Below are 16855 nucleotides of genomic sequence, written 5' to 3' on the forward strand. Positions count from 1 at the left end.
ATGATACTCATCTTGTGGGTACTTGCAAAATTATAAATTAAATTTTTATATATATTATAGTTTTTTTTATTATTTTAAGATTATACATCATATATTTTATTATTATTTTATAATAAATTATAGATACTTGACTATGATAATAAATTTATTATATAAATATGATATTATTCATGTAATAATTATTTTTACATTAATTATTATAAAGTATATGAGTATATTATTAAAATTAAAAACATGTTGGGTATCCGTGAATACTCGTTATTCGTACAGGTACTCGTATAAATTTTGCGTGTTTGAGAATACATCATATATTTTATTATTATTTTATAATAAATTATAGATACTTGACTATGATAATAAATTTATTATATAAATATGATATTATTCATGTAATAATTATTTTTACATTAATTATTATAAAGTATATGAGTATATTATTAAAATTAAAAACACGTTGGGTATCCGTGAATACTCGTTATTCGTACAGGTACTCGTATAAATTTTGCGTGTTTGAGAATGAGAAAACACTACCTGCGTTCCGTTATCATATCTAAGTATAAGTCCCACTAGATTCACAGGATAACCAAAATAACAAAAATTCAATTTACTAAAATAACATTTACTATGATGAACAACCACACATTGAAATAGATTAATTCTTTAGCTAAAAATGAGAAATTCTATGGGTAAATGATATATTTGATATATTAAAATAAAAAAGGAAGAAAGGGGAGGCGTTCAAAGCAATGAGGCGTGGTATTTAAGTGAGTCCACACATCCTTATTCGTCCTTCTTGTCGCAGTTGTCGAAGCCTCCAACGTAGTCGCGCAGCCACCAATCCTCTTTCTCCTTCTCCTTTCATAGGTAAATAAACCCTTCACTCTTATTTTCTCTTTCAGATCTATTTCATTTTTTCACACTCTTTTCTCTCTCTCTTTTTTCTCTAAGGTATCCTCTACTCACTTTTCATTCCTTTTTTCAATTAGATCTCTGTTACTTTTTGTTCTTGTTGTAAGATCTAAACTAAATCTCTCTTTTTTCTAACTGGGTTTTCCAAAGTTCGTTCCTTTTCCATTTTTTTATTCGGATCTGTCGGTATTTCTTATGAATTTATTATTTTCTGGGTCCTTTTTTATGAAATTACTCAACATATATGATTTGATCCTTTACATATCCGTGCCCAATTTTCCTCTTTTGATCATGTTTTTTGTAAATCTGTGTACTTTTTTTGTTCAGATTTGGTTTCTTATATCATGGTTATGCTTAATCCTTCTGTGAAACAGTGGCATAGATCACTTTATTTTAAAAATTCAATATTTGTTTTCAAAGCCTTAGATTGTTGTTTAATACCTTGATGGTTGATTTAAGATTTGTGGTTATATTGTTAGTATTTTTTAATATGAAAAAAATCGAAAGCCTAGTATAGCATTTGATATTTCATTTACTATTATGTGTTTTTGGATGACATAACAGCTTGATTGTGATTCATGGGTTGTTGGTTTAGTTACTGTTTTGTTGGATTTGTTTTTTCGTATTATTCTAGTTGCTGAGTAATGAGTACCTTGCATAATAATTTGTAAAATGGAAGATCCTTGCATATATATGGTGATTCACCATGTTAATGTTTAGAAATTGTTGAGCTGTGGCATGACATGATATGTTTCATTTTATTTTGGTAAAGTTAAGATTTATTGCTACAATTATTTGGAAATAGATCTTCTCAATGATGGTATAATCTGATTATTTTCTTCTCATGCTGTTATTTATTCACATATAATCTTGTCTCTGAAATTGTTTTGACATGGTTTTTTTAACTAAATAAGAGGATACATACACTGAAGGACTGTTTTTGCCTACTCTGTAACTTAGTACAATCACCTTTCTTGCTTGTTGTAATTTATTGTCATGCTTTTCTTGTCTGTTATAATTTGATTTGAATTTTGTATTGTGAGTTCATGCTTTTCTGATTCTGATACATTTAGATCTATTTATTTGCTTAGTGATTTTGAATGTGGTTGGTGGGATGTTGTAGAGGTACACTACAGTTGTTTTGTGCTCCATTTTCTTATTGTTTTGGATACTCTTCATATTTATTAGTAATGTCCTTGCCTTACAGCTAGATGTTATGGTCACCTTCGCTTGACTTATCAACTGTATTTGACATTGCATCTTTGCATTCTTCAGGAAAGTCGTCATGGTTGATCAGGTTCAGCACCCTACAATCATGGACAAGGTTGCCAGCCAGCTCAATCTCCGCTCTGGCCTTTCTTCTGATATTCAGAATTATGATGCCGCTTTCCGCAGGCCTGCTGTGTTTCAAAGGCGGTCATTTGGGAATTACTCAAATGCTGCATTGCAGCACCCAGTGATGCCATCATGCAGAGCTACAACTGATTTGTCTTCTATTGCACCAGCCTCCCCTGTCTTCGCTGCGGCTCCTGCAGAGAAAGGCCACTTTGTTATTGACTTTCTCATGGGTGGAGTTTCAGCTGCTGTGTCCAAAACTGCTGCTGCTCCCATTGAACGAATTAAGCTTTTGATCCAGAACCAGGATGAGATGATCAAGTCTGGTAGACTTTCTGAGCCATATAAGGGTATTAGTGATTGTTTTAAGCGAACAACAGCAGAGGAGGGTGTGGTTGCCCTATGGAGGGGTAACACTGCTAATGTCATTCGTTATTTCCCTACTCAGGTTTGTCATTATCCCCTTTGATTTTCACCCTGTCGCTAACACTTCTGGATTATTGTATGTGATGCTAATTTTTTAATTCAAATTTTACTAGGCTTTGAACTTTGCGTTTAAGGATTACTTCAAGAGGCTTTTCAACTTCAAGAAGGATAGGGATGGTTACTGGAAATGGTTTGCCGGCAACTTGGCCTCAGGAGGTGCTGCTGGTGCTTCATCCCTTTTCTTTGTGTACTCCCTTGACTATGCCCGTACTCGTCTGGCCAATGATTCAAAGGCTGCAAAGAAGGGTGGAGAAAGGCAATTCAACGGTCTTGTGGATGTCTACAAGAAGACATTGGCATCTGATGGTATTGCTGGTCTTTACCGTGGTTTCAACATTTCATGTGTTGGAATCATTGTGTACCGTGGTCTCTACTTTGGAATGTATGATTCCTTGAAGCCAGTTCTTCTGACCGGTTCTTTGCAGGTTGGTTTCATTCCCTTGTTCTATGGGTTAATAATATCACGTGTTGGTATTCCATTTATTTCAGTGACCAAATGATTTTAATTGGGATAACTCAATGTGTTAATATCATAGTCTTTGGCAGGTAGAATATGATAGAGATATTTGTTCATTTGATTCCACGTTTTAGTAGAACCAAATATTTCACTTTTTTATCTCTATCATTTACTTTTCTGTTTATAAAATATTACCCAACATATAATATAATCCACATGTTCCGTGTTCTGTCTTACACCACGCCTATCAAATGTGTGTTTTTGTGCTGGTGTTTTACGACATAATAAGGCAAAGGAGCTTCGTTTCTCTTGATGTTTCAAACATTTGCTGATGACCATTTTCGTTTCTCTTGATGACTACAGGATAGTTTTTTTGCTAGCTTTGGTCTTGGATGGCTCATCACCAATGGTGCTGGTCTTGCATCATATCCAATTGACACTGTTAGAAGAAGAATGATGATGACCTCCGGTGAAGCTGTGAAGTACAAAAGCTCCTTGGATGCATTTGCACAAATCCTCAAGAATGAGGGCGCCAAGTCCTTGTTTAAGGGAGCTGGTGCTAACATCCTCCGTGCCGTTGCTGGCGCTGGTGTGCTTGCCGGTTATGACAAGTTGCAGGTGATTGTGTTCGGCAAGAAGTACGGATCCGGTGGTGCATAAGTTTTTAGCACCTGAATTATTCTAGTTTTAGATGTTGATGAAAATCATTGAGTCTTGAGAAATGATTAATTGCTACGGCAAATTTTGTTCAATAAATTTACTCGGTGGGATTTGGTCCCAGAACCCTTTAATTTTGGATCAGAATTTGATATTTTAAGCATGATTTATTTGAGTGGCTGGTAAAGCCACTGTTAGTCATTTTGAATTACATTTTGTTTGATTTGAGTTTTCAAAAGATCTTCTCTATTCTGTATTATACATGTTCTACAGTCACATTTTGTTTCTAGAATAAAATCCATATGAGCCTTTTGTTGTGTTGAAGTAATCTCTTTATAGAAAGGTTGAGATTATTTTCAAGACTAGAATTCAGAATATGGAAAACAATTCTACTACCCGTTGCCCTTTGAGAAACCCAAAAGGTAGAGATGAAATTGTGAAATGGTGTATTTAGAGGTGACAATTTGGGCTATTTGGTTGGAATTGAAGCTCACAGGACCACAACTAAATTAGGAAATGTTATTTAGACCAATAATCACATGTTTAAGCCTAGTAACATTCTAACTTGATTGGATGGACATTTTATGTGGCATGAACGGGCCACTTGGAAGTCTGAACATTTCTTTCGTTCCATTTGCTAGTTGAAATTTGGTGAGGAAATAAAAAGTTATGAAATACACTTCTGAAGTCTTTCATTTTCATTCCTTTCCAAAATTCAATTTACAACATATGAACATTTCTTTCGTTCCATTTGCGAGTTGAAATTTGGTAAGGAAATAAAAAGTTCTAAAATACACTTCTGGTCTTTCATTTTCATTCCTTTCCAAAACTCAATTTACAACATATTAGACTAAAAATAGGGAAGGTCTATTTGGGGGGCTTTTAATAGGTTGAGCTCACCTTTTATTAAAAACTATAATTCAAACCAAGGCTGTAGCCAAAAGTTTGGGGCTATCAAACCAAACCCCGTTATCTACAGAAGAATACAACATCACTCTAGTAAGGAGTGTACATTTGTTGTTTAGTGTGTCACTCTATATACTATTATTTGTGATTGGTTGAAAAAATATATTTAAGTTAAAAATTTAATAACTAAGTATTTTATAACATACTAATAATTGGAACCACGGTGAATAATAATTTGATGTTTATAAATTTTAGTATGTACCAATTTATTTGCCAACCTTGTATCTCTAGCCATTTTCAAATCTTATTGCATTGCTTGAGCTTCCTGGAAGAAGAGGTTCACATATAGCAAGGCAAGTATATTCTTTTCCCACTTTTTAAAGTTTTTTTATAAATTATTATTGAAAAATAACTCGTATTCTCCAATATTAACTTTTCTTTTCTTTTCCTTCCCTTTCCTTTATATTCCTTAACCATTTCAATTAATAAAATCGTGTAAAATAATAATAGTATTCTAGTGTTTAGATCTACCTAACTACTTTCATCTAACTAAATGGAATTCCTGGCTTTTGAGCAAGGTTGAGAATGCTACATCAAAGACACTTAATAATTGGAGTTTGGAAAGAGAGTTGAATCATAAGCCTTTCTTTATTTATGTCCCTACCCTTAATAATTGGAGTTTGGAAAGAGAGTTGAATCATAGGTAATATATTGTTCACCATTCATTTGTATTACTTTTTTAAAAGTCAATAATAATTAAAGATAAATGATGAATGATACAATAAATATACATAAAACTCATCTGCGGCTAGTGGATGCATTTTTTAAAATTTATTATACAGTGGGTAGTTTGGGGACCAAACTCTATAGGAGATTTTGGGTATAGCATTGGTACAGTAGGCATGAGGCTGAAACACAGCTGTACGGCATATATTGTATATAGTCACTTGCAAAACAGTTTATCTATGATTAATGTACTTAAATTCACAAAAAATAATAAAACTTTAAGATCCACTATATGAATCCAATTAGTTATAGAAGCACATTATTTATTGACATCATAGGCATAGGGTTTGTGAATACTGAATACTATAAAAAAAATGTTTCTGTATATATGCTCATATAGTCATTTTTGCTGCTAGCTTCTCTTTTCCTCTCAAACATTAATGGTATTTTTTTTTTCCTTTTTACAATATATGTTGTTAAAAGTATCTGATAATAAATGATTATTGAAAAAACTAAAATACATCATTTCAAAGTAAAACTATGATAACAAATGATTATTTGAAAAAACAAAATATTATATTTTGAAGTAAAAAATAAATAAATTATTTCCTCATATAAACTTATTTATTAAACATTTTTAACATATACCTACAAAACATATTAGAAAAATTCTTGAGACCATTAGAAGATTGACTAAACCAATTACAAATATAATAACAAAGACAACACAATATATCTATGCATAATGGGCACACACCAATCCAAAAAAATAATAATATTTATGTCACCTTGCTAATAAATTATTGCCAGAACTCACCCTAATTAAATCCATAATGTCCACCACATCATAAGAGCCTCCCTAAAAAATAATGTCATTGTGCTTCAACCAACTTGACCATGTCACAAAACATCCAAATCATAAGGCCATATAGTTATGATGAACCGGATAAACAAAAAAGTACTAACATGGTGGGAAATTTTCCTACCACCATTTTAATATAAAAAGTTATAAATAGAAGTGTAACATTACAAACATAAATTGCATACAAATTAATACTTGTGGCATAAATGGGGTTTTTGCATTGTTTTTTTTCTTCTCAAAATCACCACAAAATTACTTTCAAATTCCAATTCAACCATATGAGTATCTCACAACATTTATTTATTGACCAAGTTTTTATTCTAGTGAAATTTTGTTCAATAGGACACAATCCAATATTATAATGTGAGACCAAAAATGATTTAATAATTTAAAAAATGTTAATTAAAAACAATTTAAAATCTGCAACTTTAGAATTTTTTAAATGTCATATCTCACTATTTCCGCATGTACTAGACCCTTAAGTACTAGAGAGAATCCAGATTACTTTTTATTGTATAACTAAGAGTATCCTAAGTCAATAAATAAGAAGGTAATCTCTTTAAAAAATGTAAGTATATAATAAACATCATTATTATAAATATATTTTTTTAATATTTTAGTCTATTTGAAGATCCAATAAAACCTTTCATCATTACATGATATCTTACTATTCATGGACCAAGTGATATTACTTTTGGGTGCAGTGAAGCTAGATGGATGGAAAAAGTAAATGAGCCCCAATCTATGGTCTAGTTATGTTGTGGCACGCCACCCCTTGTTTCTAATCTCATCTATTCTATCTGTGTCTCAATTCCTGCATAAAAGAAAGAGAAAAAAAAAACCAGATTATAGAGAGAGAAAGTAAGAAACAAACAAAGTGCCACCACCACTTATTACTCCATTAATTAACACACACAAAATAAATAAATAATATAAACCCTTTTTCTTTCTTCCTCTTTTCTCTTCAACCATTTCTTCCTGCAATTCTGGATTCCAAACAAGGTCAGTAAATCAAATCAACTCTCTCATTTTTCTTTCTTCTGTTTGGTTCCTCACATTATCTTATCACACTTTCATTTCCCAAACAAGGTTTTTCACCAGAAGAGACGAAAATTCGAAATAAATTTTTAAAAAAAGTGAGAATGAAATTAGAGAAATTGAGATAATAAGAATCAAAATCTTCAAGAGAGTTTGATTAGGTAAGGGATATGATTTATTATTTGTTTTGCTTCATTTTCATTTAGTGGATTTGTTATATTAGGGTGTGTTTGGTGATGTGTATTATTGTAATGTGGCTATTTGTGCAGTTGTTGTTGTTGTTGTTGTTGTTGTTGAAGAGTGAGAGCATTGGTTTTCTGAAACTAGGAAAATGAATGATGGTAGACAAATGGGGTTGCATTATGTAGATAATGGTTTTCCTTATGCTGTTAATGAAAGCTTCACAGGTTTCTATCCACATGTTCCTCTCAATTATGCTTATGCTGGCTCAATGCCTGATCAGGTTTGTGATTTTTGGTTCTTTCTTAAATCTCAACTTGCTTGCTGGGTGTTAAATTGTTAGTACTTTTTGCTAGTTTGTAGATTTATACTGTCTATGAACTGCGAATGAGTGTTTTATTATGGATTTTGTTATTTTCAGCCCTTAGGGTTGAGGATAAGATGTTCTATTACAGTGAATTTGCCTTGGAAAACTAAGTTCATTGGTCCTCAAAGTATTAAATCCGTTTTTCCAGTACAATGTTAGAGTTTAACATTTTCCTTTTATTAATATTTTTTATCTTGGATTGAAGTGTAGTCTTTTGACTAGTTTTGGCTCAAACAAACAATGGGAGTAAGAGAAGAAACTTGCATCCGTTATTATTATTATTTGCTAGTTTGCTACTGCTACCTAATGGTTATGTAATAACTAATAATACTTAGAACATTCGAGTGTCACCCGGGATCTTGGAAGGTTATTTTTTATTATTTTTTAAGGTGGTATTCAGTATCTAGAATGATTTTGAACACATTTGCACTAAAAAGGTGGGAATCAAAATTTTCTACTTCTTTCACAACTTAGATGCCCATGAATCCCTTTTGTTTGGTCATTTTTTTCTTCTTCTTCTTCTTCTTCTTTCAACCTTGTATCAAACAGGTGCAAGTGATGATCCAAATTGAGATGGCGGTGAATGTAAAAACATTCCATATACCAAACACTACCTATTGGGAGTGGGAAGATCATTCACGAAAATAAGTGACAGTAATAATTACTTTTCTTATAGTTCAGTTGCAACAAGATCAGCACACTGATTATTTTTGACAATGTTGTGTTGGATGAGTGGATATACTATACAAGATAGTATTAGGAATAAATGCCTTAGACAGAAAGTCATATCGTAGAAAAGATAGTAAAATCTCGTCTGAGGTGGTTTGAACATGTGTGGATAAGACCTATAGAAGCTCCAATGAGAAGAGTATATCATATGGAGGGTACCCAATCATAAGAGGTAGAGGGGGACCAAGAAAAACTTAGGGAAACTGTCAGAAGCATTGATATGTAATTGGTTTGTTTATAGACATGATTTTTGATAGCACATTATGTTCCATAACTAATGCCCAAGTGTACGCCTAAAAAAAGTTAAAGCATAATTTTCTTTTTGCTTTACAATTTGTGTTTGTTCAATTGTTATACTGTTTTCTAATCAAACTTGGTCATAAAATTGTGTAATCTTGTGGTCTGTCCAGGAAAGTGTCTACTGGTCAATGAATATGAATCCATATAAGTTTGGATTGACTGGCCCTGGGAGCACATCTTATTATGGTTGTTATGAGGTAAATGGTAATTTGCCAAGAATGGAGATAAACAGGGCAGAGTGGGAATACCCTTCTGTAATGATCACTGAGGAACCAGCTTCAACAGAGTCTCCACCTAGAAGAGATGGAGTCACGAATATGCAGAGTTTGCAGACTATTCCTGAAGAATGTTAGTACTTAGTTGAGATTTATTTTCCTTTATTATAAGCATAGACCTTGATCACAACAGTGGATCTTACAATATGGTTATTATAACTGAATTCACCTTTTTAATTACTTTTTAGTGCCTTGCTAGCAGCAAATTAGTGTGCCAATATATTTTGGGGGGAGGGGGTATTGTATGGTTGGACGAATATTATTATATATATTTTTATTGGAGCTGAACTGAAATTAATTTTTAAAATTGTAATTATTTCAAGAAAAAACATGAAATTATATGATATCTTCATTATTTTTGGATTTCTTATGCAGAATGTCCAAATCTTGCAAACCATTTAGCTGAACTTTTGTTTTACCCTCTCATTAGAGTTTACTTCAAATTAGTGCTTAGTTTTTATTATTCCATATAACTATGAGAACTATACAACTGTATCTTAATTCTTGAGTTTCTTTTGCAGGCAGTCCAAATAATCATGAATCCAATAATAGCCAGGTACAAAGCTTTGTGATTAAATGGGCCTAAACTTTGTACCCTAACTAATTGATTTTTTATTTGATATTTAATCATTTGGCCCTGATAGGAATTAGGAACATTGAGTTGAGTCCCCTTTATTGAAAATTAGGAGACATTATTTCAATGATAGTTGGCTGAACACAGCATATTTTCATAATAAATCTATTCTTTCCGCCCTATACATTTTTTTATAGAATAAATTTTTTATTTATTTTTCTATTAGTAAATGAGTTAAAATGAACATTACTCCATGTAAGTTTGACCCTTTAGCACTCAAGTATACAAGTTAGGGTGTATCTACCCTTAATTTAATCTGAAGCTCATTGTGAGTTTAACCTACCAAAATTTAATTCTGAAGTCTCTAATCCTGTATTGCACTGCTGCAGGTTATATGGCAAGACAACATTGATCCTGATAATATGACTTATGAGGTGTGGCACAATTAACGTTTAACATGCAAATACTGATGATGCATATTTTCAGAATTGTGTTTTACTTTTTTAACTGTTGATTGTCATGTTTACTTGTGGCTGAATAAAATCAGATGCAATTATTTCATGTTGAGAGCATTTAAAATTTAAGGTATTAACTATTAAGAGGGCAAGGAGCCAAAGTTAACATGTTTTCATATTTGAAGTTTTATTTATAGATTGGAGATTGTTTTGCACGTTTTGTAATTTTGAATGATCTTATAGATGTTCAACATTGTTTTAATCGTCAAATGCATTAAAATGTGACACAAATTTTGTAAATTCAAATTAGCCATGCTTTCTCGTTGAAGATTTTGATTTTAATATTTTGACCTTTCAATTTTGTTGTTACGCTGAGTAGTAGAGTTACTGAACCAACAATATTTTTTATATGTGGTAGGAACTACTGGACCTGGGAGAGGCAATTGGAACTGAAAGCAGGGGTCTTTCCCAAGAACTTATTGATATGCTTCCAACTTCGAAGTACAAATTCGGTAGCTTATTCAAAAGAAAAAGTTCTGGAAAAAGGTAATATCTTGGTTTTCAGCATTTCTTATGGAATGCTTATAAAAAACATTTCTTATGGAGTAGGTGAGAAATGCTACAACCAAAGACTTTTTTCCATTAGGTGGGGAGTGGGGACAACTGCTACATGGGTAAAATGACACCATTATGTTCTGCCATAAACCAAGTCTTCAAAAAGGCCATTTATATCTTAAGTCCCTTTTAATAATTTAATGAATTCGACTAGAGTTTTTCTCAATCTTCCTTTATAACTATTATAGTTATAGACTATCCTCCATCTAATGTCAACTCTTCTTACTAGGGTATCTATTAGTCCTCTTCCCACATGACTAAAGCACCTCAGGCAAGAGTCAACCACTTTTTCCTTAGTAGGAGCTGCCCCTACTTTGTCTTTCACAATATTCTTGTTCTTGGCTAGTTTTGTATTCCACAGTCCACACATCAACTCAACTCAAAATCCTTATCTATGCAACCTTAGGCACATAACTTATGTTCTTGTTGGCTCTGTCACCCAATGTTCAGTATCATAAAGCATTATGAGTCTTATGGTTGTGCAGTAAAATCTTTTTAAGCTTGAGAAGCATCTTTCTATCACATATAACACCTGAATCATTTTTCCATTGCATATACCTAGCTTGAATCTCATGAATGGCAGCTCCCTCTGTTTTTCCACCACATTTTATGATTGGTCTGAGATAACTAAATTGTTCTACTTGTGGTATGTTATGATCACCAATTTTCACCTTTCAGCCAGTGATAGAACACATCTTGCTAAATTTACATTCCATTTGCTCCGTTTTACTTTTACATAATAAAAACATGTGCATCCAGTTTTTCTGCACACTTTAGTTTACCTTTCATTCAATCTTTGTAAAAAGGTATATTGCTCCCACAATCGATTTTCCTGACATAAAACCGAATTGTGTATCCTATATGTAAATCTCTTGTATTAGTCTCCATTCACCTACCTGTTCCCAAATATTCGTGGTATGGCACAAGTTTATTGTTCTATTGGTGGCCAAGATAGGATAAAGGTAGGATATGATAGACAGTAGGATACGCTCTTATCATGTCCCGTGTTTGGTGCACACTAGATAACAATGTTACTGATGTGGTTGTGGTGTGAAGGTATGAATGGGAAAACTGCACCATCTTATCCTGCTTATTTCTAACACCCCATGAGATAGAAAGTGCACTATGTCATCATGATAGGATAGACTAACATGATAGGATATCCTATCCTGTTGACCCAACAAACTCTGGATTGCAACAGAATAGGACAGACTATCCTATCCTGTTCACTAAACGAGCCCTTAATCCCTATGTGATAAGCACATTTTTGTATATATTTCCATTATTCTTATAAATAGAAATCATTTTTCTTTCATTTGACATTTTCTTAATCCTCATTATCTTGTTAATGAATGTTGTGAGCAAGGTTTTACCTCCCCCATCCCCAAATCTTTTAAACTGTTCCATCTTTTCTTGCTATTTTGTTCCATATACCAAAACTTTACCATCTTTGTCCTTAATGTACTTCATTAAGTCTAAGTCGCTGTCTTATCCCTGCATTTGGCCAGCCTATAAATTTATCATGATTATAGGACAAATTGATATTATCTAAATCTATTGATAAATGGATGGATAGGGAGAGGAAAAAATTAGCACATGCTTCATAATTGTAATGACTGGTAATTATGAACTACAAATTTATAGTTGCAAATTGCAATGAAGATTTGAGTAAAATTGCGTTTTGACCATATTTTCACGACCCTGCTAAATAAAGATTAGAGAAGAGAAAACATTCATACTTGTCTATTTTTATGTCTCTTATTTCATTTCCTCTTTTTTTCTTCCTCAATGGCCTTGGAAAGAAAATAGTTAATTATTTTCTTTTGCACTGTGTTTGAGGTAGTCTATAGTTTTTTGTGTAGAACTTACATTTATCACAGGGGTTTCATTTCATTCTTTCTTACTCTGGAAGTCATCAATGGAACTTCCGCATTCTAGATATATAATGTCTATCTGCCATTTTGATATGCATATTTCAGTCTATACTCATAATCAAATTGCATTGAAAGCAGGTGTGTAATTTGTCAGATGACATATAGAAGAGGTGACCAGCAAATAAAATTGCCATGCAACCATCTTTACCATGGTGAATGCATTACCAAATGGCTTAGCATTAACAAGGTCAGTCAATGCATTCTTCCTCCAAAGTTCACTTGAATATACTATGTCTACGCAATTCGTCTTCCCCAATTCTCCATCTCTCATTTACCTTGTTCTTTTCAGAAATGTCCAGTTTGCAACGTTGAGGTGTTTGGCGAGGAACCAACACACTAGCATCGACATGGCAAAAAGGAGTGTTCCTCGCTCTATCAATTTTTGCCCCCGTCCCATCCTGTTCGTTTTCTTCAACTTTAATTTCATACAGTTAGGTAGGTGTAGTAGAAAGAACTCAGGCAGTGTTACATAATACATGTTCTGTTTACTTAGAAACAAACCCAACAGTCCCATCTTGTAGTGATTAATGTAGTTTGATTTTCTGTGTACTTGTGTGATTTATTCTCTTAACTTTTGCCCCTTCCTTTGGTATTTTGGGGTTGGGAATGATAAATCTGCCTCCCAAACACTGATCAACATAGATATGTTGGGATATGGAATGAGAAATCTCATAAGCATGCTTTATAGATTGAAATTTGAAATATGCATGGATGAAGGGTTATATCATTATTTTGTTAAAGAAGTGACCTATACAAGAATACAAGTGTGGTGAACAAGTTGGACTTTCAGTGAGTAACCATATTGGAGAAATCAGAGAGAAAAAGAAAAGATTCATATCACATTTTATTGTTGATCTTGACCAATTGTTCAGTCATTTTCAAGCTGAGTGTAGTATTATTAGGAAAAATCTATTCTAGAATAGTGACTCTAGGATTCTAACTTGTGACATATAATTAAAATGTTTTTCAATGGCAATCTAATTTCAATGCCATTATCCTCATTATATTAATTCAAGTAATACCTACTTGCAAAATGAAGGGCCAGATTCAAAATGCCACTAACATATCGTATATGTTTTGACCTCTCATCAAGGCTATAAATGTAATGTCATGATCCCTTATCTGATTAATTATAAATCAACTAAGGTATTTTGTAATATCAACTATAAATCATGTTGATTAACAGTTCCTTTTGAAGGTATTTTGCTTTTTTTGATTAACAAAAAAAAAGAAATATATATTTATACACGGATAATGTATTAGTTTTTATGTACTACCAAAGATATTTCATCATCTTATAGGTAATAAATTAATTACTTTCGAGGTTTGTGGCTGCCTCTTCTAACAAATGTAGCTTCTAGGAATTGAACTTTTGACCTTTTGATCATCATGAGAATCTAGTGACTAGTGGGGCTTTACATTACTAGACCAACACATTGTTGATCGATAATATATAAGTTTTATACAATATTATTGAATTATTCATCGGATGTTTAAACATCATTGACTTCCTAAAAAAAGTAATATAAATCTTTATATTTATGGTGAATAAATATTACACAACAAAAAAAATTAGATTAGGGAAATTCCTATACAAGGCTGGGGAAGCCTACATACTCTAGTAAGAATTGATAATGAAATTTATATATTGTCTAAGCTCATGTCATAATAAATATTAGAGAAAAATATATATACAGATAGTGTAAAAGTTTTTTATACTATTATTGTATCATATACCATTTATTTTCAATCATCATTGACTATTTGGAAAAAAAGTAATCCAAATAAATAGTGGATATGTACCAAATTTGTCAATTTTTGTTGGCACTTTTGCCATCCTTTGGTTTTGTTCATTGATTGTCCAGACGATCACATGTACCTCAACTAGCCAACTTTGGCAATCAGAGTGAAGAAAAAATATAGATATTTAAAGTGAGCTATGTTATAACCATTCACTATTTATAAATATTTAAGTAATTCCAGTGAAATAAATGAAGATTTCTGGCATCTTATGTGGAAGCTTTCTTGTAACTGTTGCAATGATGATGGCACAGGACTGAAAACTTTGCTTTAATTTAAGGGTTTAAAATTTATGGTGTAGCTTTTTATACTGTTGACACATCATTCATCATTGATTTATAATACTTTTGTTTGAAAGTCAATACTAATTAACAATGATAGAGATTTGTTGACAGTATAAAAACACTTACACTACCTGTCTGATTTAATATATATACACTGACAGTATAAGTGTTTTTACACTGTCAACAAATCCCACGTTTTCATGTATTACGTACTATTGACTTTCAAATAAGTATTATAAATCAATAGTGAATGATATATTAATAGTGTATAGATTTTAAATTCTAATTTAATCTAATCCGTGTGCTTTCTATAAAAGAAAACTCATGTGTATTCTTTGAGAAAGGAAAAACTTACATATTATCTTACCTGGTAACATGTTTTTTTTTTCTCAAGTTACCTTTGGAAATGTCTAAAAATAATAGGCTCTCATATCATAAAAGGATTTGTTGGATGAGAGAAAATATGTGCGAAGTGTCAGTGTTGAAAAATCACAAGTTTGTTTCAAAGCCATTTCTTTGTTGTCTTGTTGATATATAAAAAAATATATAACCACAAAATAGGATAACGAGTACAAAGGGTAAGTTTATCTTGTAAAGGTAAGTATTTAATACATAGAGAGATGATAAATTCAACTTTCGATTATAAACTTAGCTGTTTTAATTTAATCACATTATATAATAGCAAATATATTTAGAAATTAAACTGCCGCTGGTTATACGAAAAGACGATATTTAAAAATACATAAAAAAATAAAGATACATGGTATGATATCTTAAAAAGCAAAATTGTAAAGAAAAAATAGATACTCTTAAATCTTAATGTGAACAACCTCAATTATGCTAATTATTCTTGGGGACAAATATTTATTAATGATGGTGTAAAATATTTTTATGATATTATTATATCATCTAACACTAATATTTGATATTATTTGAATATTATTGACTTTAAATATAAGTAATAGAGAAAATGATGTATGTATTGACAGACTATGAGTTTTATATACTATCATTGATTATTTATCATTGATACTTAATTATTGTTGACTTTTCAATAAAGGTAATCCAAATGAACGGTGGATGATGGAGTGCATGTGCATAAATCTTTACACTGTCAGTGTATAGATTTTACACTCTAAGTAATATACATAATAATAAATAGAGAAAAAGATGTATGCATTGACAGAGTATGAGTTTTATACATTGTCATTGCATCATCCACCAGTTTAGCTTGGTTGTTAGGTATATTTTAGCTGTTTTAGTTTGGTTGTTTTGCTTCAGATTTTATGGAGAATAAAACCAGTTAGTGGTACATTATAAGCATTGAAATTGATGTCTGGAACCCTCTCGCTTGGGAGATAATACTTTCGCCTAGGCGAGGAAAGCTTTAGTCTATTTGAGATTTAAAGGCGAATTGTCGCTTAGGCGAATTGTCGCTTGGGCGACTAGTCCCTGCTTGGGCGACTAGTCCCCGCTTGGGCGAGGGACACTATGGAAAGATTGAAATAAGATGAGGTTGTGAACAATGCGACGAACCCGGGTAGGGTGTTGTGGTATAAAGTTGTGGAATGAGATCATGTCTTAAATGGTATAAAGATGATGTTGTGAAAGTATTGTTTGTGTTTATGCCGTGTTGAGCAAGTATCCGACTTGAGGTCGTGAACTAAGGGGGTATCCTAGTAAGGATACATGATATCACTGAACAACGATCGACCGACCGTAAGAGGCTTGGTTATGTGACCGTCCAGGAGTATTCAGTGATGGGTTGTTGTGATTGAGATGTTACCTTGAGCACGTACGGTTGACATACTATCGGGTCCCACGAGAAGCATTCCTTGTCGGGAGATGGCTTAAGGATGGGCCGATCATGTGTTTGATTAATACATTTGCATTTGATTCTGATTAAGAATGCATTGCATTGTGACCATGAAGTAGTGGAGAGGAAATGACGGGACGACTTAGAGCA

General features: G+C 32.3%; 2 protein-coding genes across 4 annotated transcripts; both read left to right on the forward strand.

Moving 5' to 3' along the window:
- LOC109355003 (ADP,ATP carrier protein 1, mitochondrial-like) lies at window positions 747–4164 on the forward strand. Of its 2 annotated transcripts, none has more exons than XM_019597881.1 (4): window positions 747–864; window positions 2185–2692; window positions 2784–3155; window positions 3551–4164. In XM_019597881.1, the coding sequence occupies exons 2-4, from the start codon at window positions 2195–2197 to the stop codon at window positions 3845–3847; spliced, it is 1167 nt and encodes a 388-aa protein (XP_019453426.1). In that variant the 5' UTR covers window positions 747–864; window positions 2185–2194; the 3' UTR covers window positions 3848–4164. The 2 variants fall into 2 exon arrangements, with proteins under 2 accessions (XP_019453426.1, XP_019453427.1); XM_019597882.1 differs by lacking the exon at window positions 747–864 and adding an exon at window positions 927–948.
- On the forward strand, window positions 7154–13376 carry LOC109355326 (E3 ubiquitin ligase BIG BROTHER). Of its 2 annotated transcripts, none has more exons than XM_019598424.1 (8): window positions 7154–7340; window positions 7659–7839; window positions 9063–9300; window positions 9749–9783; window positions 10191–10235; window positions 10675–10802; window positions 12884–12992; window positions 13095–13376. In XM_019598424.1, the coding sequence occupies exons 2-8, from the start codon at window positions 7708–7710 to the stop codon at window positions 13143–13145; spliced, it is 738 nt and encodes a 245-aa protein (XP_019453969.1). In that variant the 5' UTR covers window positions 7154–7340; window positions 7659–7707; the 3' UTR covers window positions 13146–13376. The 2 variants fall into 2 exon arrangements, with proteins under 2 accessions (XP_019453969.1, XP_019453970.1); XM_019598425.1 differs by having other exon boundaries at window positions 7665–7839.

The sequence above is a fragment of the Lupinus angustifolius genome, chromosome LG08 (genome assembly GCF_001865875.1).
Source record: "Lupinus angustifolius cultivar Tanjil chromosome LG08, LupAngTanjil_v1.0, whole genome shotgun sequence".
In the NCBI taxonomy this organism is placed as follows: Eukaryota; Viridiplantae; Streptophyta; class Magnoliopsida; order Fabales; family Fabaceae; genus Lupinus; species Lupinus angustifolius.

What these genes read in the sequence shown, in the direction of transcription:
- LOC109355326 (XM_019598424.1), top strand. Translation starts at nt 7,708, where the DNA reads ATGAATGATGGTAGACAAATGGGGTTGCATTATGTAGATAATGGTTTT. An exon ending in CTGGCTCAATGCCTGATCAG is followed by an intron (nt 7,840 to 9,062) that starts GTTTGTGATTTT and finishes TGGTCTGTCCAG; the next exon opens with GAAAGTGTCTACTGGTCAAT. An exon ending in GCAGACTATTCCTGAAGAAT is followed by an intron (nt 9,301 to 9,748) that starts GTTAGTACTTAG and finishes TTTCTTTTGCAG; the next exon opens with GCAGTCCAAATAATCATGAA.
- LOC109355003 (XM_019597881.1), top strand. Translation starts at nt 2,195, where the DNA reads ATGGTTGATCAGGTTCAGCACCCTACAATCATGGACAAGGTTGCCAGC. An exon ending in TTCGTTATTTCCCTACTCAG is followed by an intron (nt 2,693 to 2,783) that starts GTTTGTCATTAT and finishes AAATTTTACTAG; the next exon opens with GCTTTGAACTTTGCGTTTAA. An exon ending in TTCTGACCGGTTCTTTGCAG is followed by an intron (nt 3,156 to 3,550) that starts GTTGGTTTCATT and finishes TGATGACTACAG; the next exon opens with GATAGTTTTTTTGCTAGCTT.